Source organism: Ctenopharyngodon idella, chromosome 18, assembly GCF_019924925.1.
Source record: "Ctenopharyngodon idella isolate HZGC_01 chromosome 18, HZGC01, whole genome shotgun sequence".
NCBI lineage: Eukaryota > Metazoa > Chordata > Actinopteri > Cypriniformes > Xenocyprididae > Ctenopharyngodon > Ctenopharyngodon idella.
The window spans coordinates 1166727-1193105 of record NC_067237.1 but is presented as its reverse complement, the minus strand read 5'-3'; the positions used below and the strand labels follow the sequence as shown (position 1 = coordinate 1193105).

Sequence of the window (26379 nt, the reverse complement as noted above, 5' to 3'; positions counted from 1 at the left end):
GCGACAAAAGTCAACAAGTGTCATTCCCTTCCGATGAAAGAAAAAAAAATAATTTCAAAACATAATTTTTCGGCCATTTTTGACTGAAGAGGACCAGAGGGTTAAGCAACAATTCAGTCTTATGACCTTAATAATTTAACATATTTTAAAATTGTGATTTCCAGGTCTGGATGAAAGTGTGTGTGTGTATGTGTGTGTGTATATATATATATATATATAAGATTTTACATAAGATTTATATTTCAAATAAATGCTGTTCAACTTTTATTCATCAAAGAATTCTGAAAACAAAATGTATCTGAAGCAGCACAACTGTTTTCAACATTAATAATCAGAAATGTTTCTTGATCATCAAATCATCATATTAGAATGATTTTTGAAGGATCATGTGACACTGAAGACTGGAGTAATGATGCTGAAAATTCAGCTTTGATCACAGGAATAAATTACACTTTACTATATATTCACATAGAAAACAGCTGTTTTAAATTGGAAAAATATTTCAATTTTTTTACTGTATTTTTGATCAAATAAATGCAGCCTTGGTGAGCAGAAGAGACTTCTTTGAAACGCATTAAAAAAATCTTACCCACCATACATATAGAACTGATATGAATAAAAGTCTTGTAAATTCATTGGTGTGAATGTGAGAAATATTGCTCTTCTCGTACAAACCGCTGTTTTTCACTTGTCCTCCGCAGGTAAAGAGTTCCCCAATACCTTCGATACACTGGTGAAGAAAATCTGCAGGTATCTCTTCCACGTTCTGGCCCACATCTACTGGTCCCACTACAAGGAGACGGTGGCCATGGACCTGCACGGACACCTAAACACACTGTACACGCATTTCATAGTCTTTATAAGGGAATTCAATCTGATGGACCCCAAGGAGACGTCCATAATGGACGACCTGACGGAGGCCCTCTGCACGCCTCTGCCCCCTCAGCCACAGAACCACGTGACCGAGAGATGAGGCCGGCGCCCGCACTCTCGCCGCACCTGCCAAGCCAGGGTTCAGAAGGTCTACAGCGCTCACAAAGCCGCTGGGACTCACAGACCTTCACCCTTCCAGAACATTGTTCTCTTTAGGACCCAGTAAGGAGCGCTCAGCCGGGCCGAATGACCTCAGAGGTGGCCCGTCTAACCCTTTAACCAAGAACAACCTGATGCTTCTTTCGTTTCCTTCCCGTTTTTCGCTTCCTTTCGCATCTTCCCTCGCCCCTTAGATGCATATAAGCAGCACTTTTCCCCTCTCTTGGTTTAATAAGGGTGTTGGCCTGGTCCTCGTGTACGGTATAAAGGTTTCTTTCTCGTTTTTTATAGGGTAAAAGGGGAGTGTGTGTGTGTGCGCGTGTGTGTGTGTGTGTGTGTGTGTTCAAGGCTTTTGCACTCAGGAACTGAGAGAGCTGTCAATGCTACCTGCTCAACCATAAGCCTCTCGGTGTCACTTTACTCATCATATAGCAGTCCCATCATCCCAAACGGTCCTCTACTTAAACGGGATAGACTTCTGTTGCATATTAGCATGTTAACCACTGTAGAGGAGACCCTCTGAATGAATTCGACGGGCACGTTTGGCTCCAGGGCCTGGGTTCACGTGTTCTCTCTCGAGTGACAAAGACATTCGTGTTGTCTGCTGTTGAATCCAAACGCCTGCTATTCAGGCTCTGGAAACGTCCCGACGTTTGGAGCGTCTCGGGTGCAGTGGGACGCAGGGAGGCTTGTAATCATGTCTAGCCTCATTCTGAAAAGACGATTTGTGAATGGAAAAGAATGTACACTTAGTGTCTACGTATTGATCGCAAAGATTATTATTATCTTAGAGTGACTGAGCGAGCGAGAAAAAGAGCGGCAGATGTTTTAGTTCTCCCTTTGTCGCTGTTAAGAGAGTTGTGTTTCGATGACCTCTTTGTGAGAAGATCGGACCTTTTTTTTTCTTTTTATTTAATTTATTTCTTTATTTTCCGTTTCTTTTCGTTTTGGTTTTAGTTGACATTTTTCAGGGCTCCTCAGTTCTGGCTTTTGTTTTATGTATTTTAATAATACTTTAAGTTAAAAGCGATTTAATATTTTAAGCTCTGCAAATTATAACCTAATAAAATATTTAAAAGTCACAAACAGTGGTATTTAGTGTCTTTCTTTTTCCATCTGTGAACTTACGATTTCATGTGTCTTGGTCATTTGAAGTGATTTTAGCTGTCATCAGCCATCAGTATTATTTTTAAAATAATAATAATCATGTTCAGTGGAATTCCTGGTGAAAAACTACATTACCCATGATTTTGCACAGAAAACTCCACCAATCAGAGAATCGAAACAAGCAAATTGCACCAAAAGAGCTCCGCCCACTTTGCGATGCATTATGTATTATAACAAATGCCTGCAGGGGGCGCCAACGGCCTAGTAGTTGTTGTTACGCAGCAAATCAAATCCCTAATATTGGTCAAATGTTTACTTAAATTCATTATGTAAATGCTACAGCCACTGTAATTTCTTGAAAAAGAACATGTGGACATCAAAACATGCAAACTAACTGCAAACTAGGTTTAAACTTTTATTTTGAAATCGCGATGAACAGTTTGCATATTTAGAAACATATGTATTCTTCTGTGTTTGCTTAGGTTTATAAGTGATTTATGTTGCAAATCTGATCTGAATCTGAAATGGCGCACATTGCGTTACCAAATGAACGTTATAAGCAGCCCAAACTCTCAACATATGCAGAGATGGAGTTTGTTAACTGAGCTTCTGAGACGCACTCCACACATGATATAACATAACATGAAGACTACTCATAGTTTTCATAATGTAGGTGCAGGTTGCCCCCCTTAGTGTATTTTGCCACATTGAAACAAATGTTGTGTTCTGTAGATACGCTAGTAGCGTAGTGTATTTTGGTGACGCAAAGAGCAAATATTAGACAATTGAACACATTAGTGTGCTTTACCAGCGGAGATAATGGGAGAAGCAGTCCCTGTACAGGTGAAGAAGCAGGGAAAAAAAAGACCGAAGACAGAAGAAAGACCTCTCCTTTAGGACCCCAAGCGATCCCATTGGTTCAAATAGCTTTTAATAGGTACTCTTTAGTGCATGATTACAAAATCATGTTATGCTAAATACTGTTTCAACTACGTTATAATGACCATTTACTTCTGTATTAGTTAGATTATATACTAGCATAGCATACAGATAAGCGATTAGTCTGATAGCTTAGTTTATACACACATTAGTGTGTACACACACACACACACATAGTAAGCTATGCATATTTTAAATTATTTTAATTCGTATATACTTATGATAATCATTAACTGATAGTTTGGGGAGACCCGATTTCGAGGGAGGACCTAATTTGTCATGACACCGGAGCTACTTCTCTCTGTTTATATGATGAATCACGCAGGTACTGGGCTACTCCACACGTTGTTGTCCTGCCCGGTCTAAAGTAGTCCCAATATTAACAGTTTTTATAGGCAGTTTGGAAGATGGATTCATGATGTACTTGATTATTGTTCAAAATTACAGAATTTATATAATAAAGTTACATAGTTTACCTTTAATTCACCCTTTGCTGGGAGTTTGATTGACAGGTGATCTGACCAATCATAATGCAGAATCCGCCATTTTGTCTGACAAATTAACCAGACAGGAGAGTTAGTAGATAAACTTAAGTGGACTTTAACTTGAAAAAATGGTGTGTATTGATGGCTTTCCTCAGTTGAATCAACATACCTTCTGATGTTCATTCATGTTTATTTCGTGGTGTAGCAAGTAAACGAGAAATCGGTTCTTGTGACACTTGAACTGAGGTGCTACAGCGATGTCATCACACATAAAGAGCCAAAAAATGGCATTTATTGTTTGATTTTCTGAAATAAATTACAATTTGAAAGCTGGGACTTTTTCATACCAAAAGTAACCTGCTCCGTCTTGTCTGTCGGCGTGTTGTCAGTGTCCTCTTTGCTCCGCAATGTATTTTCACTGCGTGAGAATATGATGTGTGGCATGAGAGAGAGGTCTTTGCAAAGGTTCATTTAACCTATAAAACTCATGCCGATAGATGGCAGTGCAGTCAAACATCATTGTGGTATGTTTTCAAAATGGGGAAGTGCTAGGGGGTGCGTGGAAATGTTTTAAAATTAAAAAAAAAAAAAAAAAAAAAAGATTAAATATATAAATAGATTAAAATAAATAGAAATATAAATTAATAAAACAAAAATTATTAGATTAAAAATGTGCTATTATTAAATTAATAAAATAAATAATAAAATTAAATAAACAGTACAGTACTAGTGAGTAGAAAAAAAAACTTTATAATATAATAATAATATTTTCTAAACAATTTACAGATTTATAATACTTATTTTTCACAGTATAAATTGGATCTTTATACATACAAATGTTTTGCTGCCTTTTAAATTTGAGGTTGGGGGTCTGTGGCATCTAAAAGATTAAACTCCTGTCCTAAAGTACATACTGAATACATGTTTTAAAAAGGGACATTTTATTTGAAAAAAATAACTTGCAGCACATTTCAATTTCTGATAGTTTAGTTCTTACAATAGAGCCTTGCTACAAATCTCCAGTATACAGATTATTGTGTAATTCAGCATTTTATTTTACAAGAAAAGAATTATACAATCCATATACAACCATAAAGTTCAAAATTCTACATTCTTCCTTCTCCAACCATCTTTATTTATCCGCTCGCACAAACGCGGAGAAAACGCTGTCCTTCTGCTCCAGTAGCGCCTCGGGTTCGTCGTATTCGACGATCGCACCGTGTTTCATCACGATCACCGCGTCTGAGCCCAGGATGGTGTGAACGCGATGCTGTCCAACACAAAACACATCAGCCATCGGATCACAACGAAGCCATGCTGTGACGGTTTATAGTAAGAGAGGTGCAGGTACTCACTGCTATTGTCACCACTGTTCGGTCTGCAAACGCCGTCATGACTACTTTCTGCAGAATACTTTCCTACAGGAGCAAAGGAAGATGGAGATTAGGTCAAGTTTAGATTCACCAAAACAAGCCAGTGAATGATGTTCTGTGGTTCTCACTGTGGCCATGTCAATAGATGCTGTGGCTTCATCCATGATGAGGATGCTGCTCTTCCTCACAAAGGCTCGAGCGAGACAGAAGAGCTGCCTCTGGCCCTGACTGAAGTTCTCGCCTCCCTCCGTCACTGTGGCGTCTGTGGAGGTTCAACGAAACCTATATAAATGTCTGCTGAATAAAAGTAATTCGTTTCTTTTTCTTTCTTTTTTTCCCATACAAATCTGAACTGTTTTCAACATTGATAATAATCATAAATGTTTCTTGAGCAGCAAATCATCATATTAGAATGATTTCTGAAGGATCATGTGACACTGAAGACTGGAGTAATGATGCTGAAAATTCAGCTTTGATCACTGGAATAAATTACACATCACTATATATTCACATAGAAAACAGTTACTTTAAACTGTAATAATATTTCACATTTTTACTGTAGTTTTGATCAATTAAATACAGCCTTGGTGAGCAGAAGAGCATTAAAAATCTGAATTATTCCAAATGTTTGACTGTTAGTGAATACTTCTCATTTTTGTTCTGCTCATCTGGTCAGTTGGTGCCACTTATGTACAGACTTCACTTTTAAAAAATGACAAAACTCATTCATTCACCTAGTCCACCAGGTAAAGCTTTAACAACTGGCATTAGCTGGGCGATTTCAAGAGCCTCCCAAAGCATTTTGTCTGTGGCCTTTCTCTCTGGATCCAGATTAAACCTGAGAAAGAGAGAAAACAAGTTCATGCTAGACTAGACCTGAGAAGACTAGAAAAGTGGCTGATATTTGTGAGTGTGCGTGAGTGAGCAAATCGGTGAGTGGCTGAGTCGGTGAGTGAGTGAGTCAGTGAGTGAGTGAGTGAATGAGTTGGTGAGTAAGTAAGTGAGTCAGTAAATGAGTCGGTGAGTGAGTGAGTCAGTAAATGAGTCAGTGAGTGAGTGAATGAGTCAGTGAGTGAGTTGGTGAGTAAGTGAGTCAGTAAATGAGTCAGTGAGTGAGTGAATGAGTCGGTGAGTGGGTGAGTCGGTGAGTGAGTAAGCGAGTCGGTGAGTGACTGAGTGAGTCTGAGTGAGTGAGTCAGTAAGTGAGTGAGTCGGTGAGTGAGTTGGTGAGTGACTGAGTGAGCGAGTGAGTGAGTAAGCGAGTGAGTGAGTGGGTGAGTCGGTGAGTGAGTTGGTGAGTGACTGAGTGAGTGAGTCAGTAAGTGAGTGAGTCAGTCAGTGAGTTGGTGAGTGACTGAGTGAGTCAGTCAGTGAGTGAGCGAGTGAGTGAGTTAGTGACTGAGTGAGTGAGTGGGTGAGTCGGTGAGTGAGTGAGCGAGTGGGTGAGTCGGTGAGTGAGTTGGTGAGTGACTGAGTGAGTCTGAGTGAGTGAGTGAGTGAGTCAGTGAGTGAGCTAGTGAGTGAGTGAGTGGGTGAGTCTGAGTGAGTGAGTAAGCGAGTGAGTGAGTGGGTGAGTCGGTGAGTGAGTTGGTGAGTGACTGAGTGAGTGAGTCAGTAAGTGAGTGAGTCAGTCAGTGAGTTGGTGAGTGACTGAGTGAGTCAGTCAGTGAGTGAGTGAGCGAGTGAGTGAGTTAGTGACTGAGTGAGTGAGTTGGTGAGTCGGTGAGTGAGTGAGCGAGTGGGTGAGTCGGTGAGTGAGTTGGTGAGTGACTGAGTGAGTCTGAGTGAGTGAGTGAGTGAGTCAGTGAGTGAGCTAGTGAGTGAGTGAGTGGGTGAGTCTGAGTGAGTGAGTCAGTGAGTGAGTAAGCGAGTGAGTCGGTGAGTGAGCTAGTGAGTGAGCGAGTAAGTTAGTGAGTGAGTGAGTGAGTGAGTGTGCCTGTCCGTGTGTGTGGGCAACCTGATGGAAAACGCAGTTTGAAAGGAATAAATGCTGTGTATGGCTTGAGAAATGTGAAAAGCCTCACCGAATCGTTCCACTGAATAAAATGGGATCCTGCAGGATAATGGAAAACTTTGATCGTAGCATCTGCAGCGGAAGCTTTGCAATATCAATCCCATCAATGAGAATTTGCCCTGTGTGAGAACAAAACGTGTGTGATCGCAAAGACCTTCAGATCAGAACATGAAGAGTTTGCTCATTTTAGGAAGCTCCTGTTACCCTCAAACGTGTCCACCATTCTGAAGAGAGCCAAAGAAAAGGACGATTTTCCACTTCCCGTCCGTCCACATATTCCCACCTAGCAATAAAACATTCAGTCATCCTGTGCAATTTGCTTTTTGTACATTTCTCCCAGTGAAGAGTCTGAGAGAGGTTGTGTAAAGCACCAGAATGACCTTCTGTCCCGGTTTGATGTGGGCATTGACGTGTCTCAGAACCGGTTTCAAGCTGGTGTCGTAGCGCACACTCAGATTGTTGATCTGGATCTCTCCGTATTTCGGCCATCCGGCAGGAACCTGAGCTGGAGCTGGAATCATATGCATTACATCACACCAGCTAATGACTTGAAATACTTCATTAATAATATTACCAGATATTACATTAATGTTCTGTGGAGCATAATATTGTTATATTTTTCATTTAATGTTCCCAAAAATTGTGTGTGTGTGTATATATATATATATATATATATATATAATACATACAAAAAATAAAGAATAATAATACATCAGAAGTACATATTAATTCATATAAAAAAAAAACAACCTTTTATACTTAATCTGCTTTTACACTGATTTGAAATTAATATTTGAATCATATATTCATATTTTTTATTATTATTATTTAAAAAACAACAATGTTGCCAATTATTATTATTATTGTTACTCAGTGTTTTGTGTTGTGATTAGCTGATGCTGTCCTCACTCATGAGCCCGTCGTAGCTCTCCGGTTGAGTGTGTATCAAAGCGCTGACCCTCTTCACGCAGCCCAGCTGCACCTCCATGTCTGCCAGGTTACGCACGATCCAGTTCAGGTAGTTTGACACCTTCAGGACAGCAAGTAAAAGGTTGTCAGGCTCCTGAACTCACACTAGTAACGGCTGTTGACGGTTTATTTCTGTACATTACCATCAGTGCATATGTGAGTCCCAGACCCACGAGTCCTGCTGAAACCTGGCTGTATAAAGCATTCGTTATCGACGCGACCGCTGCTATCAGCACCACAAATGCCCCGACGTATTCCTGCAGAGAATCAGCAAAAATAATGAGTTGCTTTGGAACAATATGTATTGTAATGCATTTATAACATGCTGAAATTAATAATAAGCAAGTAAATATCCACATACAATTGTAAGTATATATGAATATATGTAGGTATTTCATTACCATGCGAACCTCCAGCCAGCGATTGGCTGCCGACAGGAAGAGGGAGGAGATGTTATTAGCATCAGTGTGTTCCAGCAGTTTCTTCTTAAACTTCTGCTCATGCCTGAGACAAAAGACAGTCCAGTCAATGTCATCGTCACAGTGCTGCTGAAGCATCAAACATCTGTGTGTGTGTGTGTGTGTGTGTGCGTCACCTAAAAGCTCTGATGGTGGTGAGCCCCTCGATGGTCTGTGAGTAATGGGACAGAAGAGGCATCTCAGTGCTGTCCTCCAACTGCTGCAGGTCTCTAACAGAAGAAGAGAAGAGGAGATGAATAAGAAGAAGAAAGGAAGGAATGCGCCAATACAAGAATCAATTACAGTATACAATATATACATTTTATGTATTATTTTACAATTTTGTATCCTTAAAACGTTTTTAAAATGTAAAAAATTCAATTATAAAAAAATTAAATGTTAACATTTTATGTAAGTAAACATTATGTTTTGAGAAAAAAAATTTACCTGGAAAGGGTGACGGGCATAAGTAAGTTTGAGAAAAAAATTAAATATAAAATATAAAAAATAATAAATTATAAAAATTAAATACGAGAATTTTATATAATTCTAACATTAATTGTTGAGAAATAATAGGAAATAAAACAACATTAAATACAATATATAAAAAATTTAAATGTGATAATAAAAATAAAATATAAAAGTTTTGTATGTATTACATTACATTAATTCTAACATTAATTGTTGAGAAATAATAGTAAATAAAATACAAAAACAACATTAAATATAATTTATAAAAAAAAAAAATGTGATAAATAAAAATAAAATAAATTAAGTTATAAATAAATTATAAAAATAAAATAAGAAAAAGTGTTAACTTTAAAACATTTTAACTTTTTTAAATTTTGTGGAATAATTTAATAATAATTAAATAAATTAATAATAAATAATAAAAATAATACAAAAAAACTACATTAAATATAAAAATGTAAAAAAAAAAAAAATATTAACAAATAATTAAAGCTAAAAAACAACTTTAAAGAACAAAAACCTCCTGTGACACTATACTATACTAGTTAACCTGACAGCTCTACCTGATATTTTACTCTGACCTCGATGGTGAAACTTTATAAATCACAGGCACAGTTTCTCTCATGTGTATTTTTGTAAGTTTTATCCTCTGATACGAACCTTGACGCCACTCTGAAATACTTCTGAATGAAGTAACAGGCGATGGCCAGCGGCAGCAGAGCGATGAGAAAGACGGGCGTGACGTAAGAGATGACGCCCACCGCAGACACACACAGCAGAGTCGAGCGACTCAAACACTCCATTGTGGCCGGAATATGCTGGAATGACACCAAAACATCAGATTTATCCATCCATGCCGAACGGTCCAAGCTGAAACTTGCTTAGCTTCCCAGATTAGACATACAGTACATAATAAATGTAACATGCCTCTTTAACTTGCCGTACCTGATCGACTGTGTTGGTGTCGGTTGAGAAACGGTTTAGGATGTTCCCCAGTGGAGTTGTCTCGAATAACCTGTGGGGAAACACAGAATAGCACATGAGTTTGGGTTTTGAAATCTGTTGGGTCAACATGAGCTGTCATTAATGCACTGAACCGACACAGACCTCATGGGTGCGAGGACTATGATGCGCAGGAGGCTGCAGTGAAGCTCTTTGGCCACCCGTAGACCCGTCCACTCCACCGCCAGAGACGTGACGAGACACAGCACGATCCCCAGACCGCACAACACACAGAACACTTGCAGGTACGACGAGTGGCTGAACTCACAGTCCTGACACCACAGACAGAGAACGACAAGATTAACCTCCACTCAATCACTTTCTTAAAGCAGTATATGTTTTAACTAACAGAGCAATCGCACCAGAGTTTGTTTTAATCCAACCAAACCTGCCAAGTGTGAACACAGCCTTTATTTCAAAAAATAAAAGTCTTTTACCCAAATACCCAAACTTTTAACGGTAGTGTATGTTTTCGACATTTAAATCACAATGGCATTGTATCCTGAGAATTACCCTATTATGAAACTGTTTCTATGAAAATATAAATATACTTTTATCAAAGGAAAACAATAGTCATTCACCTGGGACGTAAGAATAGTGTTTGTAGAGGACACACAGTCTACTGGGGCTCTGAGCGAGACTCAAACAGCTGTGTTCAGACCCTTGAGGCTAAAGAGTGTGTGTTTGTGACAGACACTGTCTCTGCAGATTCACACAACAGCTTTTCACTTAAAAAGTATCAAAGAATTTATCAACTTTCCTGAGTTTGTTCAAGTTGCTGTTGACGTCACCAGCAGTATCGAGTGTAACTTGTGCCATGGTCCAGTTCTCTCACCCTTGAGATGGTGCAGTTCCTCTCAGCACTTTCCATCTGCGCCGCGATGACATGTGATGTCCAGTGAGCGAGCCAGAAGTCTATGGCGACCATCAGGGAGTGTTTGGTGAGCTGAGAGAGGACGAGCAGAGGAAGCAGTAACATGCCTGCAGCTCTCAAGTATGTTGCAAACGAGCTCCAGGGAATGGTGGTCCTGTGACGCAGCTCCGCCCTGAGGCTGTCCTCATCTGTGCTGGTTGAGCTGTCTGCAAACACAATACAAAGCCATTAAATTTAATTCTGGAAGAGGTTAAGCAGAGTTCAGCCTGTTCATTCCACAGATCATGCTCAGATCAGCCGGAATGAATTATATGAAGGTGAAGTGTGCAATTTCGGAATTACATAATTACTTTCTGTCCATATATATATATATATATATATATATATATATATAAACAGGAATGGTTTTACAGGTGGAGACCACTGACATTTTTTTCCCTACTCATCTTTTCTAACTGTTTTTGACTAGTTTTATATTTGGCTAGGGTCAGTGTCACTACTGGTAGCATGAGGCGATACCTGGACTCTACAGAGGATGCACAGGCAGTCCATCTCGTTTAGGATGGCACATCAATATGTGTCATTGCCAGAAGGTTTGCTGTGTCTCCCAGCACAGTCTCAAGAGCATGAAGGAGATTCCAGGACACAGGCAGTTACTCTAGGAGAGCTGGACAGGGCCGTAGAAGGTCCTTAACCCATCAGCAGGACCGGTGTCTGCTCCTTTGTGCAAGGAGGAACAGGATGAGCACTGCCAGAGCACTACAGAATTACCTCCAGCAGGCCACTGGTGTGAATGTCTCTGACCAAACAATCAGAAACAGACTTCATGAGGGTGGCCTGAGGGCCCGACGTCCTCTAGTGGGTCCTGTTCTCACTGCCTGGCACCATGGAGCTCGATTGGCATTTGCCATTGAACACCAGAATTGGCAGGTCCGCCACTGGCGCCCTGTGCTTTTCACAGATGAGAGCAGGTTCACCCTGAGCACATGTGACAGATGTGAAAGGGTCTGGAGAAGCCGTGGAGAACGTTATGCTGCCTGTAACATCATTCAGCATGACCGGTTTGGTGGTGATGGTCAGTGATGGTCTGGGGAGGCATATCCATGGAGGGACGCACAGACCTCTACAGGCTAGACAATGGCACCCTGACTGCCATTAGGTATCGGGATGAAATCCTTGGACCCATTGTCAGACCCTACGCTGGTGCAGTGGGTCCTGGGTTCCTCCTGGTGCACGACAATGCCCGGCCTCATGTGGCGAGAGTATGCAGGCAGTTCCTGGAGGATGAAGGAATTGATGCCATTGAATGGCCCCCACACTCGCCTGACCTAAATCCAATAGAACACCTCTGGGACGTTATGTTTCCGTCCATCCGACGCCTCCAGGTTGCACCTCAGACTGTCCAGGAGCTCAGTGATGCCCTGGTCCAGATCTGGGAGGAAATACCCCAGGACACCATCCGTCGTCTCATTAGGAGCCCCAACGTTGTCAAGCATGTGGGAGCATTACAAACTACTGAGTACCATTTTGAGTTGCTCCAATGAAATTTCAGCAAAATGGACTAGCCTGCTGCATCATTTTTTCACTTTGATTTTCGGGGTGTCTTTGAATTCAGTCCTCTTTAGGTTGATAATTTTCATTTCCATCAAACGATGTGGCATCCTTTCGTTCCTAACACATTACCCAGTCCATATCAGTATAGATATCCAGCATGATATTTTTCCCCATTGAGATCTGATGTGTTTTCAAAGTGTTCCTTTAAGTGTATGTATATATATATATATATATATATATATATATATATATATACACACATAAACAGGTGCTGGTCATATAATTAGAATATCATCAAAAAGTTGATTTATTTCACCTAATTCCATTCAAAAAGTGAATCTTGTATATTATATTCATTCATTACACACAGACTGATATATTTCAAATGTTTATTTCTTTTAATTTTGATGATTATAACTGACAACTAAGGAAAATCCCAAATTCAGTATCTCAGAAAATTAGAATATTACTTAAGACCAATACAAAGAAAGGATTTTTAGAAATCTTGGCCAACTGAAAAGTATGAACATGAAAAGTATGAGCATGTACAGCACTCAATACTTAGTTGGGGCTCCTTTTGCCTGAATTACTGCAGCAATGCGGCGTGGCCCTGGGACCCTGATTTCCAAAGGAAATGCAAAATTTACTTTCATCAGAGAACATAACTTTGGACCACTCAGCAGCAGTCCAGTCCTTTTTGTCTTTAGCCCAGGCGAGACGCTTCTGACGCTGTCTGTTGTTCAAGAGTGGCTTGACACAAGGCATGCGACAGCTGAAACCCATGTCTTGCATACGTCTGTGCGTAGTGGTTCTTGAAGCACTGACTCCAGCTGCAGTCCACTCTTTGTGAATCTCCCCCACATTTTTGAATGGGTTTTGTTTCACAATCCTCTCCAGGGTGCGGTTATCCCTATTGCTTGTACACTTTTTTCTACCACATCTTTTCCTTCCCTTCGCCTCTCTATTAATGTGCTTGGACACAGAGCTCTGTGAACAGCTAGCCTCTTTTGCAATGACCTTTTGTGTCTTGCCCTCCTTGTGCAAGGTGTCAATGGTCGTCTTTTGGACAACTGTCAAGTCAGCAGTCTTCCCCATGATTGTGTAGCCTACAGAACTAGACTGAGAGACCATTTAAAGGCCTTTGCAGGTGTTTTGAGTTAATTAGCTGATTAGAGTGTGGCACCAGGTGTCTTCAATATTGAAACTTTTCACAATATTCAAATTTTCTGAGATACTGAATTTGGGATTTTCCTTAGTTGTCAGTTATAATCATCAAAATTAAAAGAAATAAACATTTGAAATATATCAGTCTGTGTGTAATGAATGAATATAATATACAAGTTTCACTTTTTGAATGGAATTAGTGAAATAAATCAACTTTTTGATGATATTCTAATTATATGACCAGCACCTGTATATGTATATATATATATATATATATATATATATATATACACACACCGATCAGGCATAACATTATGAGCAAATATTGTGTTGAAATATTGTGTTGATCCCCATTTTGTTGCCAAAACAGCCCTGACCCGTCGAGGCATGGACTCCTCTAGACCCCTGAAGGTGTGCTGTGGTATCTGACACCAAGATGTTAGCAGCAGATCCTTTAAGTCCTGTAAGTTGTGAGGTGGAGCCTCCATGGATCAGACTTGTTTGTTCAGCACATCCCACAGATGCTCGATTGAATTGAGATCTGGGGAATCTGGAGGCCAAGTCAACACCTCAAACTCGTTGTTGTGCTCCTCAAATCATTCCTGAACCATTTTTGCTTTGTGGCAGGGCGCATTATCCTGCTGAAAGAGGCCACAGTCACCAGGGAATACCGTTTCCATGAAAGGGTGTACATGGTCTCAACAATGCTTAGGTAGGTGGTACGTGTCAAAGTAACATCCACATGGATGGCAGGACCCAAGGTTTCCCAGCAGAACATTGCCCAAAGCATCACACTGCTTCCGCTGGCTTGCCTTCTTCCCATAGTGCATCCTGGTGCCATGTGTTCCCCAGGTAAGTGACGCACACGCACCCGGCCATCCACGTGATGTAAAAGAAAACATGATTCATCAGACCAGGCCTCCTTCTTCCATTGCTCCATGGTCCAGTTCTGATGCTCACGTGTCCAGTGTTTGCTCTTTCGGCGGTGGACAGGGGTCAGCATGGGCACCCTGACTGGTCCGTGTCTATGCAGCTCCATACGCAACAAACTGTGATGCACTGTGTATTCTGACACCTTTCTATCAGAACCAGCATTAACTTCTTGAGCAATTTGAGCTACAGTAGCTCGTCTGTTGGATCGGACCACACGGGCCAACCTTTGCTCCCCACGTGCATCAATGAGTCTTGGCCGCCCATGACCCTGTCGCCGGTTCACCACTGTTCCTTCCTTGGAGCACTTTTGATAGATACTGACCACTGCAGACCGGGAACCCCCCACAAGAGCTGCAGTTTTGGAGATGCTCTGACCCAGTCGTCTAGCCATCACAATTTGGTCCTTGTCAAACTCGCTCAAATCCTTACGCTTGCCCATTTTTCCTGCTTCTAACACATCAACTTTGAGGACAAAATGTTCACTTGCTGCCTAACATATCCACCCACTAACAGGTGCTGTGATGAAGAGATAATCAGTGTTATTCACTGTATATTTGTATATATATATATATATATATATATATATATATATATATATATATATATATATATAATATACATATATGTATAGTTGGCAGAAGGACAGTGTTGACTTGAAAACAGTCATTATTTTTGCAATTCTGGTTGTTACTAGTGCCACAGAAATAACTCACTTCACCTTTAAGAATTACAATTTCCGTGACAAGCAACAATCAGAGATTAACACTGTCACAGGCTGAACTGGAAGCAATGATTTAATTCAAACAGAGTCATTTTCTCAGAAGGCTGTTTGAATCACCAGTAAACATGCTGAATGATCGCAGTAGTGAACTCATCTCAAAGTGCTCATGCATGGCAGAGGAAGGAGGGAGAAGGAACAGCTATTTCTCCAAACGCCTCATGCATTTCATGCCTCTAAGACTCAAACAGGATTGTGCAGAACAATGAAGCATATCATGACCATGAAAATAATGCAGGATGGGTCTACGTTCGGGATGTTAATTAGTTATCACTAATGCGATAACAGTAGCGTATCCCTGGATTTCTTGTGGATATAAAGCACTTTGAATTACTTACCACCTACATACTGAATACCTGATTTTATAATGAAAGCTCACAGCAGCGTAGTAAACGTTTTGTGTATTGTATTGTTGTCGATGCATTACGTAACTCTGCGAAGGGCACTCAGATCGAGAGGAGCGCTCGCTGCATTATTATGGCTTCATTGTAAACACCAGTGTTTTTAACATCCCCAGGCTGCATGCTCTATTCATCTGATTGAGAGGAAGCTCAAAGGATTCATGCCATTGAGTCCAGACCTTTCACTTCACTGACAGTGACATCAGCAGCTGGTCAATCCCATGAGTCCACCATAGACATGAAGACAAGAACATGAAGAGTCACATGAAGACAAATGCACAGATGCTACATTTGAGGTGAAATATCACAACTATTGCTGATGTAACAGGATGATGACCTGTCAAATGGTGAGCAAGTGTTGTAGAGAGCATTTCAAATTCAAACACCTAAAATTACATTAATAATACAGTTTGAATATAAGTTTTTCTCTATCTTCTCAGATTTACTAATGATAATAACAGGAGCACAGCATGATCTTGTTGGCTGAAGGAGATGTTTTACCTTCATCCTCGTCCTCTGTGGCGAGACTCATAGTATCTCTAGAGTACATGGCCCGTCTGAAGCTCTTCCTCTTCAGTTCTGTACTGTTCTCCTGTGGAAATGACAAAGCAATACGGCATTGGTCAAATATAATCAAACATATGATGTAAATAAATGCATTTATTTAGTTAGTTTAGAAGAACATCATATCAAAGAAGCATGTTTTTATAAATTAATTAATTAATTAATTAAACAATAAAGAACAACTTTTTAAAAATAAAGTTTTTTATAAAGAAACTTTTTTATAAATAAATAAATTATATATTATATATTATTTTAGAAGAACATCATATCAAAGAAGTATTTTTATAATTTAATTAATTAATTAAAAATTAAAATATTTTTATTTTATTTTTAGAAAAACATATCGAAGAAGCATTTCAATAAATAAATACATTAATTTACTGTATTTAATAAATAAATTAAAAGTACTGATGTATTTATTTTAGAAGAACATCATCTCAAAATTATTTGTATAAATACATTCATTAATTAAAAAATAAAAAATAAATATTTATTTATTTATTTTAGATGAACATCAAATTTTTTATAAATAAATTAAATAATAAAATATACAAAATATGTATTTTATTTTAGAACATCATATCAAACAACCATTTTAATAAATAAATAAATATATTTACCCTATTTAATAAAAAAATTAAAGTATTGATGTATTTATTTTTTAGAAGAACATATCAAGTACTTTTTCTAAATATATTGATTCATTAAAAAAATAAAAAATATTCCTTTATTTTATTTTAGAAGAACATCATATCAAAAAGCATTTTTTAAATTAAATTAAATAATTAAAAATAAAACAAAGACATATTTAAAAAAAAATACAAATAAATAAATGCATTAATTTACTGTGTTTAAAAAAATATATATGTTTTTTGTAAGAAGAACATCATATGAAAGGAAATTTTAGAAATAAATTCATTCATATATATATATATATATATATATATATATAAACTAATAATATCAATTATATACATACATAAATATTATTATTATTAATTTTATTTTAGAAGAACATCATATCAAAGAAGTTTTCTTTACTTTGTTCTGTCTGTTCATTAGCGTTCTCCACTGTTCAAACAGTTCAGGTTCGGCACACTGAATGTCTTTTAAGGTCCCTTGTGTCTGCACCGTCCCATCCCGCATGGCAATGATCTATGGCATCAATATAATGGAAGCACATTTTACAAAGCTGGCCATCAAATCAAGTCAACAGAACAATGCTAAAAAAAACATCCTTACCCAGTCTGCATGAGGTAAATACTGCAGTTTGTGAGTAACCAAGACAACAGTCCTTTTTTCCTGTCGGAGGAACTTGAGAATCCCTTCATGCATGAGATGATCACTGAGATGAATGTCGAGAGCTGAAAACGGGTCGTCCTGAAAATGGAAATGATGCTGCTTTTATTTACTATGCTGGAAGGACAAACACTGCCTGTGCTGAATGAGCCTGTGAAAGTGTGAAGAATGAGACATTTAGCTGAACTGACCAAGAAAACCACATTGGTCTGCTGATAAAGGGCTCGAGCCACGCTGATCCGCTGACGCTGGCCTCCAGAGAGAATGATGCCCTGGACCAGGGAAATACAGACTATAGTTCAGACAGATACAACAGAGAAGTGGAATTTGTATTGATAATATATTTACAGACGTGCGAGACACTCACAAGATCACGTACCCTCTCTCCAATCACTGTCTGGTCTCCCTGTGGAAGTGTGTCGATATCTGGCTGAAGCTGACAGACCTCAATCACCTCCTTATATCTGAGGAACAACAGCAAGATAACGCTTTACTCAACACTGAGAAGCCTGATGAGGGAAATATGACATTTTAATAACAATAAACATATCTAAAACAGTTTTAAAACGTTTTGAAATACAACTGTCAATTGAACCTTTAGTAGTGATACCATATTTGATACCAGATTTATTGATTATAACACATTTTTCATAGCACTTACTGTACATTCTTTTAAGCATTTATGTCATTTTTATTGTTTTTGGTTCATAAAGGAGCTTTTTAAGTTTGCTTTAAGATAGTTAAAAAGGATAAAACTACTCTGCAAAAAAAAAAAAAAAGTTTTCAATTTCTTATTGTCCGGTATTGTTTGTGTCTTGCTACACTTTACCTACTCCTTTGTTTTGTAAATAAATACTTTGTTTTGGAACCTTTTTCAACCTTTTCTTCATCATCTGAACCTACACATGACAGAATACCGGACCAGAAAAGAAAAATGGAGATTGCATCCATTAACATTCCCCCTATGAGGAGCTTGCCCAAGCTCAATGGGTTTGGGATTTTTATATTTCAAGGAGGAAGGACTTTAGAGAAGTATGTGGAGGAGTTTATCAGCACCAGCCACCTCGCCACCTGTGACGACATCATGCTCATGATGGAGGAGTTTTGGATTGGACTCGACAGCGAGACCAAGAGCCAGAGCTAGCACCCACTGCAGATATGGAGCCAGAGCCCACCGCAAACCGAGAGACCCAGCCATTACCCACCACGGACATTGAGCCTGAGCCAAAGCCGACAACGGAGCCAGAGCCAGCTGCCAAGTCCGTCCTGGAAGCTAAGCCTATGGTCCCGGCTGACCAGGTGTGTGAGCCTGCAGCAAAATCCGCCCCTGTGGGAATACTGGTGATGATAGATGAGGAGGAAAGCCAGATTGACTGGGAGTCGGATGTAGTGATTCCCACCCTGCCCACTCACAAACCTTCTCTGCCACTGGTCTCTTTCTGGACAAATGTATGTTCGCCACCTCTGTCTTCATCGTCGTCGCTGGTCCCACCCAGCTCAGAATCTTCCTTGCCTTCATTGCCGTTGCTCCTGTCCAGCCCTAGTTCGTCATCTCCACCAGTCCTGTCCATCACAGAGAGTTTGTCGTCACCACGATCCCTGTCCATCACAGAGCCTTCATCCACACCCAGTCTTCCTCTTCTGCACACTTAAGCCAGCCATTCCCTCGGCTCTGTCTCTACTGGCTCCCTTGAGCCCCTCACCATGCAGCCCTGATCCTCCTTGGAGCTTGCGGTCCCCACCTCTGCCCTGGTGTGAGGAGTCCTGGGCTCCACCTCATCCCTTGGAGCCTCAGTTCCACCTCGGCTCCACCAGGTTCCCTTGTCCCACCGGCTCCTCCCTGGTCAGTCGTCACCCCACCATCGCCACGGACTTCCAGTCTGTCAGCTGCTCTACATCCCACCGCCCCTACGTCTCCATTGGGCTCCTCCATCCCTCGGGCTCCTCCATTCCTCAGGCTCCACTGGGGTCCTCACTCACACCAGCATCACCTTGGTCCTTCTGCCCCTTGGTTCCACCTCGGCCACTTGTCACCTGGACTCTGCCTTGGTCTCCCTGTCCGTCAGTGTCACCGGGTCTCTCAGTCCATCAGATGTCGCCTGGGCCTCACCATCTCCCCGCATCACCTCAGTTGGTCGGGCTCAAAGGACTACTTACGTGGGTCGCCTCCATCATGGCCATCTCCTGGGTCGCTCTGGGATCTTGTCAGCCGCCCCTTCCCTCGATCCTACCACCATCCACTCCTCCATGGGTCCCTTCACCGTCATCTCCTCCATGGTCTCTCCCATCAGCTCCTCCATTGCTTTTGCCACCATCTGCTCCACCCTGGTTCCTCCTATCTACCACCCTATGGCTTTCCAGCACCTCGCAAGTCCCTCGTCCACCTCCTGAACCTCCACCCATCTTCCATCGAACTATCCATCACGGCATAAGGACACACCTTCCCGGGAGGGGGCGTTCTGTCACAGTCTGTGTGTTTAGTTTCATTTTCATGGACTTTTAGTTGGTTTGTCTTCAGTCACGTTTCCTTTGTTCTTGTTTCCCGCCATTAATCTGTTACACTCATTTAACGATCACAACTGCTTGACATTTAGTTTGTTATCTTGTGTATAAATGCTCTGTTTTCAGTTTCTTACTGTCCGGTACTGTTTGTGTGTTGCTACACGTTACCTACTTCTCGTATTGGATTATTTGAGTTTGTTTTGGAACCTTTTTCATCCTTCTTTTTATCGTCTGAACCTACACGTGAAATAAAATAAAATGTATTTTTTCATCTAGTTGCCAAAGGCAACATTTCTCATTTTCATTTAGTTACTAACACCAAAACTAAACAAGTATATATGCATATTAACAAAAATAAAAATGACAAACACAAAACAAAATTAATTTGTAAATGGAGAACTTTAAGTGAAAGGTTCTGCCAGCACTGAAATCTGCACACTAGGCAGCACAGATACTCTTACATAACAACCTCGTGCACAAGCTTTAATTTCTGTTTCCCCCTACAACACTGCCCTTTTGGGAATCCCATTGAAATCCCACTGTTTTTTTCCCGGTTGTTTATCTGTAAGGCAGATAAAACCATTTTACTTTCGCCTCTGGACTGAGAGTAAAACCAGCAGCAGTAGTCATTGTGTTTGTGCAGAGCTGTGTGAGCGTCTGCTTTCATCCAGAACAAGCAGGAATCCAGGACACATTAAGGAATTACAAGGCTGTGCGGGATACCTCTTCTCATTGGGGGCCGTGTCAAACAAGATGTTCTCCTCAACGGTGGCGTTTAAGAGCCAAGGCCTCTGGGAAGCGTAGGCTACGGAACCTCTCTTCCTGAAGAACACAAACACAGCCTGTGGGTCTATTGTAAAGTAAAAAATGCAGGATCAGGACAGAATGCAATTAAAATAATAATTTAATTACGGGTGCGACTGTCTTCCATTCATATAATGTGCTCTGTAAGACAAAGAGAAATAAGATTAATAATTCTAATAAATAATTCAAATAAAAATAAATAAATAAATAAATAATATATATCAAATAAAAACAAATAAAGAAATCACATATATTGATAAATTAAATTAATAATTTATTATACCTCACATTTTCTTCTGAATCACTCTTGGGTAAACTGTGAGAAAATGAAACAGTATTAATATGAGATCTGACTGCAATCCAGTATCTAGAAATCCAAAAATTAAGCACAAAATGAATCATTAAAGCAAACACACATCTTATGGAGGTGCAAGTCAGAGAAAAAGACTTATAACTGCACTCTCACTTCAGTACAAACGTCCTTTAATGCCATTACTACATTTACAATATACAGGTGCTGGTCATATAATTAGAATATCATCAAAAAGTTGATTTATTTCACTAATTTCATTCAAAAAGTGAAACTTGTATATTATATTCATTCATTACACACAGACTGATATATTTCAAATGTTTATTTCTTTTAATTTTGATGATTATAACTGACAACTAAGGAAAATCCCAAATTCAGTATCTCAGAAAATTTGAATATTGTGAAAAGGTTCAATATTGAAGACACCTGGTGCCACACTCTAATCAGCTAATTAACTCAAAACACCTGCAAAGGCCTTTAAATGGTCTCTCAGTCTAGTTCTGTAGGCTACACAATCATGGGGAAGACTGCTGACTTGACAGTTGTCCAAAAGACGACCATTGACACCTTGCACAAGGAGGGCAAGACACAAAAGGTCATTGCAAAAGAGGCTAGCTGTTCACAGAGCTCTGTGTCCAAGCACATTAATAGAGAGGCGAAGGGAAGGAAAAGATGTGGTAGAAAAAAGTGTACAAGCAATAGGGATAACCGCACCCTGGAGAGGATTGTGAAACAAAACCCATTCAAAAATGTGGGGGAGATTCACAAAGAGTGGACTGCAGCTGGAGTCAGTGTTTCAAGAACCACTACGCACAGACGTATGCAAGACATGGGTTTCAGCTGTCGCATGCCTTGTGTCAAGCCACTCTTGAACAACAGACAGCGTCAGAAGCGTCTCGCCTGGGCTAAAGACAAAAAGGACTGGACTGCTGCTGAGTGGTCCAAAGTTATGTTCTCTGATGAAAGTAAATTTTGCATTTCCTTTGGAAATCAAGGGTCCCAGAGTCTGGAGGAAGAGAGGAGAGGCACACAATCCACGTTGCTTGAGGTCCAGTGTAAAGTTTCCACGGTCAGTGATGGTTTGGGGTGCCATGTCATCTGCTGGTGTTGGTCCACTGTGTTTTCTGAGGTCCAAGGTCAACGTAGCCGTATACCAGGAAGTTTTAGAGCACTTCATGCTTCCTGCTGCTGACCAACTTTATGGAGATGCAGATTTCATTTTCCAACAGGACTTGGCACCTGCACACAGTGCCAAAGCTACCAGTACCTGGTTTAAGGACCATGGTATCCCTGTTCTTAATTGGCCAGCAAACTTACCTGACCTTAACCCCATAGAAAATCTATGGGGTATTGTGAAGAGGAAGATGCGATATGCCAGACCCAACAATGCAGAAGAGCTGAAGGCCACTATCAGAGCAACCTGGGCTCTAATAACACCTGAGCAGTGCCACAGACTGATCGACTCCATGCCACGCCGCATTGCTGCAGTAATTCAGGCAAAAGGAGCCCCAACTAAGTAATGAGTGCTGTACATGCTCATACTTTTCATGTTCATACTTTTCAGTTGGCCAAGATTTCTAAAAATACTTTCTTTGTATTGGTCATTAGTAATATTCTAATTTTCTGAGATACTGAATTTGGGATTTTCCTTAGTTGTCAGTTATAATCATCAAAATTAAAAGAAATAAACATTTGAAATATATCAGTCTGTGTGTAATGAATGAATATAATATACAAGTTTCACTTTTTGAATGGAATTAGTGAAATAAATCAACTTTTTGATGATATTCTAATTATATGACCAGCACCTGTAGAATCGCCTCTCGCCATTTTATGTTCTAACGCAGCATTAATGTTGGATTTACCTGTTCCATGTGATGTTCCCAGAAATCTTTTGCATCTCTCCCAGTGCAGCCAGTAAAAGAGAAGATTTCCCACATCCCACCTGTCCTACAATCATTGTCAGCTGCCCTAATAGATGTGGAGTGAGAGAAAAACAGTTGCTCTCCCATTAAACATGTGAGTATAACACTACAGCAACAGTAAGAACCTCACCAAAGGGAACCTTTATGTCAATATTGGTCAGAGTCGGGCATCCCTGTGTCCATGTGAAGAAGCCGTTTATAATCTAGACGTATAAATCAGAAACACAAAAACATCCTTGTTAAATCTAATATGCAGAATGTAGTTTGATTCCCTAAAATGTGTAACACTGGTGGAGCATTAAAACATCAACAAAGAAACAATCAATATTATTGACATTCAATATTCAAAACATTCAGTATTCAATAAAATATGTATGATATGAATCTAACCTTAATACAAACTTCATCCTCCTGGGCCGCTGATGCTGTCAGTTCCTGGTCTTGCTGCTCAAAGTTCCTGTTTACGTCCTGTTTGGCTTTATTCTTACGATTCACTAGTTTGGCCTGAAGCTGTAATGCGTACTGAGGGCAGAGAGCAAAAACTGTGCGTTCATGCTTTGCAGAAAGGATTCATTCACAATAAAGGGTTGAGTAGAGCTGGGGGAACAAATTGTGATTTTTCTGATAGAAAAATGTGATTTCTGATTTAAAATGCAATTTAAAATTATTTAAAATTATTATATAATTATAATTATTATTATTACATAAAAAAAAAAAATACAAAATAAAAACAGAATAAGAAATAATATTATTGTTACTAATTTATATTTCACTGTAAAATAAAAATTGAGTATTCAAGAAAAATAATATAATAACAATTATTTCATTTTATATTACTCTAAATACAACACTAATATTTATGACTTTCTTACGGAGCTCCGCACATGACAGGCAGGAAAAAAAATGATGCGCACAATTTACTAATTCGTTCCATCAACTTAATTATACGTTCCCTTGATTTATAAATCATTTGTAATTTATTAATTTGTTCTCTCGATTTATAAATTGTGCACGTAATTTACTAATTCATTCCCTCGATTTATAAATTGTGCGCATAATTTACTAATTTGTTCCCTTGATTTACTAATTCGTTACTCGATTTATAAATCGTGTGCATGATTTACTAATTCGTTTCCTTGATTTACTAATTCATTCCCTCGATTTATAAATCGTGTGCATGATATACTAATTCGTTTCCTTGATTTACTAATTCGTTCCCTCGATTTATTAATCGTGCGCATGATTTACTAATTTATTCTCTCAATTTACTAATTCATTCCCTCGATTTATAAATTGTGCGCATAATTTACTAATTTGTTCCCTTGATTCACTAATTTGTTACTTGATTTATAAATCGTGCGCATGATTTACTAATTAATACCCTCGATTTACTAATACGTTCCCTCGATTTATAAATTGTGCGCATGATTTACTAATTAATTCCCTCGATTTACTAATACGTTCCCTTGGTTTCTAAATCGTGCGGATGATTTAGCAAATCAATGGAACGGATTAGTAAATCGTGCGCACAATTTAGTCTACTATTTTTTTCCTGCATTTCATGTGCGGGGCTCCATACTTTCTTTATTTTTTCATAAAAAAAAAAAAAAAAAAAAAAAAAAGGTGTTTCATTAAAATGTATGCTTTTGTGTGCATGGGTCGGGAGTGACATGAGGATGAACTCACAACAGACTTAATGTTGCCATTGTTGTTTGCTGGAGTTTGGACGATGGGATCCTGATCAGTTTCAATCTCTGTACTGCCAAGAAATTCACTCAGTTTCTGCACACTGAGAAGAGTTAAAAAAGTGAGGCATTTTTGAGGTTAAATGTAAATAGAAAAAAGAAATAATAACAGGAATCATCGCTTATTCAAGTGCATGAATGGCAGACACATTGAGGAGGAGATCAGGATGAAGGCTGTCAATCACCTGACAAGAGCCTTGACCGTGGAGTGCAGAACACTGGAGAGCAGGAAGAGGGGCGTCACCAGGATGTGGAAGAGCGACAGGGAGCCAAAGGCCACAGCGGGAGACAGATCGAAGTCTGTGGCACTGTGCACGTGCACGTGAACCACAAAGATCTGCCAAGAAAACACATGTGTTCAACTAGAATCTGTTCTCACATTGTCAAGTACATCTACAGAACACCATTACTGAATGAACTGAGCCGTGAGAGAGCGTTACATAAGAGAGAGAGAGCGGATAAATGGACGAATATAAAGAAGCGCAGTCAAACACTCACTGTGAGAACAGCAGCGATTGGGATGGCAGCGTTCATGAAGACTGAAGAGAAAAATTAAAATAAGTAACTGCATTTTTAATAGCTGAGTGTGTACATACAAAATATTTATACGATTTATATATTTAATAATCACAGTTTACTACTTTATATCATAATATATTTAATATTTAATAATCTAAGATTGCATTTTACATCAATATATTTAATAATCTAAGTTTGCATTTCACATCATAATATATTTAATAATTTATGCTTGCATTTTACGCCATAATATTTATCTTTATATTAATTATTTACATTTTTCAAACAAGGATTTTCAGGTGCAGAAGCTTGTCGTTGTGTTTACATGCACATGCCCTGCAGAAACACTATGTAAACTGTATATCCAGTGTGATTTGAGACAGGCTCACTGGAGAGGGACGTGTAGAGAGCGAACGTCCGGAGGTTGGTCAGCTCTTGTCTGCGCGTTTCCTCCACGCTGGATCTGAAGATGTGCTCCCATGCGTAGAGCTTCAGCAGCTTGATTCCCCTCAGCAGCTCGTTGGTTTTCTTCAGTCTCTCACTGGTGTATTCCTGTAATATATATATTTTCAGGGCTTGACACACTTTTTGCTCACCAGCCACTGTGGCTAGTGGTTTTCCACAGTTACTAGCCACTCAGCATTTTTACTGGCCACAATTTTGACATTGATACCACGGGGAAAAACTGCCAGATAGATATTTTTAATATTATCTCATAATTTGGCAGCAGGTATATTAGGCTGCTGTCACTTTAAGACGCACAGATCCATTATACTGTTACACATGTGTTTTCTTTCTCAACTGTTTACATTCACTTCAAACATAACTGACTGTGTTTACATGAAAACTCGCCAAGACCGGCATTTTGACATTATTTTGTGTATTTGACTGTTTAAGCGCAATAAGGCAGCGAAAACGAACTTAATTTAGTACAGAGAGGTGGCTTTTGGGTGTGAGAACACAATCTGCAGGAATTACTAAAATTATGCACAATGTGCACAATCCCACGCCGAAATTCAAGCCCTGTAACACCAACAGAGATGAGAGAGAGAGAAAGAGTAGCTGGAGTATTGTGTATCTATTCTGCTGAAAATGAGTACTGGATCGATATGTATCAAAAAATTTACATTTTTGAAAATACTACATTGGACTTA

At 39.4% G+C, this 26379-nt stretch overlaps 2 protein-coding genes across 8 annotated transcripts in view; one reads left to right on the top strand and one right to left on the bottom strand.

Annotated features, from left to right (window-relative positions):
• The window catches only part of mob2b (MOB kinase activator 2b), a 44103-nt gene extending 41985 nt beyond the window's left edge, over nucleotides 1–2118 (top strand). For all 3 annotated transcript variants that reach the window (XM_051869668.1, XM_051869667.1, XM_051869666.1), the window contains exon 5: nucleotides 702–2118. In XM_051869668.1, the coding sequence (XP_051725628.1) occupies nucleotides 702–973 (272 nt within the window). In that variant the 3' untranslated portion in view covers nucleotides 974–2118. The remainder of the gene's footprint in view (nucleotides 1–701) is intronic.
• Nucleotides 2119–3833: 1715 nt separating this feature from the next.
• Nucleotides 3834–26379, bottom strand: part of abcc8b (ATP-binding cassette, sub-family C (CFTR/MRP), member 8b) — a 37899-nt gene continuing 15353 nt past the window's right edge. The window contains exons 11-41 of one of the 5 annotated variants that reach the window (XM_051869617.1): nucleotides 25615–25777; nucleotides 25205–25245; nucleotides 24892–25043; nucleotides 24648–24750; nucleotides 23352–23483; nucleotides 23092–23164; nucleotides 22902–23007; nucleotides 21007–21039; nucleotides 20832–20864; nucleotides 20643–20741; nucleotides 17785–17881; nucleotides 17609–17689; nucleotides 17361–17498; nucleotides 17160–17273; nucleotides 16056–16146; nucleotides 15734–15763; nucleotides 10686–10930; nucleotides 9956–10122; nucleotides 9794–9863; nucleotides 9509–9666; nucleotides 8515–8607; nucleotides 8321–8423; nucleotides 8063–8176; nucleotides 7860–7980; nucleotides 7331–7461; nucleotides 7155–7233; nucleotides 6961–7069; nucleotides 5671–5774; nucleotides 5065–5198; nucleotides 4919–4981; nucleotides 3834–4833 (exon numbers count right to left, since the gene is read on the bottom strand). In XM_051869617.1, coding sequence (XP_051725577.1) covers nucleotides 4696–4833; nucleotides 4919–4981; nucleotides 5065–5198; nucleotides 5671–5774; nucleotides 6961–7069; nucleotides 7155–7233; nucleotides 7331–7461; nucleotides 7860–7980; nucleotides 8063–8176; nucleotides 8321–8423; nucleotides 8515–8607; nucleotides 9509–9666; nucleotides 9794–9863; nucleotides 9956–10122; nucleotides 10686–10930; nucleotides 15734–15763; nucleotides 16056–16146; nucleotides 17160–17273; nucleotides 17361–17498; nucleotides 17609–17689; nucleotides 17785–17881; nucleotides 20643–20741; nucleotides 20832–20864; nucleotides 21007–21039; nucleotides 22902–23007; nucleotides 23092–23164; nucleotides 23352–23483; nucleotides 24648–24750; nucleotides 24892–25043; nucleotides 25205–25245; nucleotides 25615–25777 — 3315 coding nt within the window. In that variant the 3' untranslated portion in view covers nucleotides 3834–4695. Of the gene's footprint in view, nucleotides 4834–4918; nucleotides 4982–5064; nucleotides 5199–5662; nucleotides 5775–6960; nucleotides 7070–7154; nucleotides 7234–7330; nucleotides 7462–7859; nucleotides 7981–8062; nucleotides 8177–8320; nucleotides 8424–8514; nucleotides 8608–9508; nucleotides 9667–9793; nucleotides 9864–9955; nucleotides 10123–10685; nucleotides 10931–15733; nucleotides 15764–16055; nucleotides 16147–17159; nucleotides 17274–17360; nucleotides 17499–17608; nucleotides 17690–17784; nucleotides 17882–20642; nucleotides 20742–20831; nucleotides 20865–21006; nucleotides 21040–22901; nucleotides 23008–23091; nucleotides 23165–23351; nucleotides 23484–24647; nucleotides 24751–24891; nucleotides 25044–25204; nucleotides 25246–25614; nucleotides 25778–26379 lie in introns of those variants that run through there. The other 4 variants (XM_051869618.1, XM_051869619.1, XM_051869620.1 and 1 more) reach the window with 4 other exon arrangements.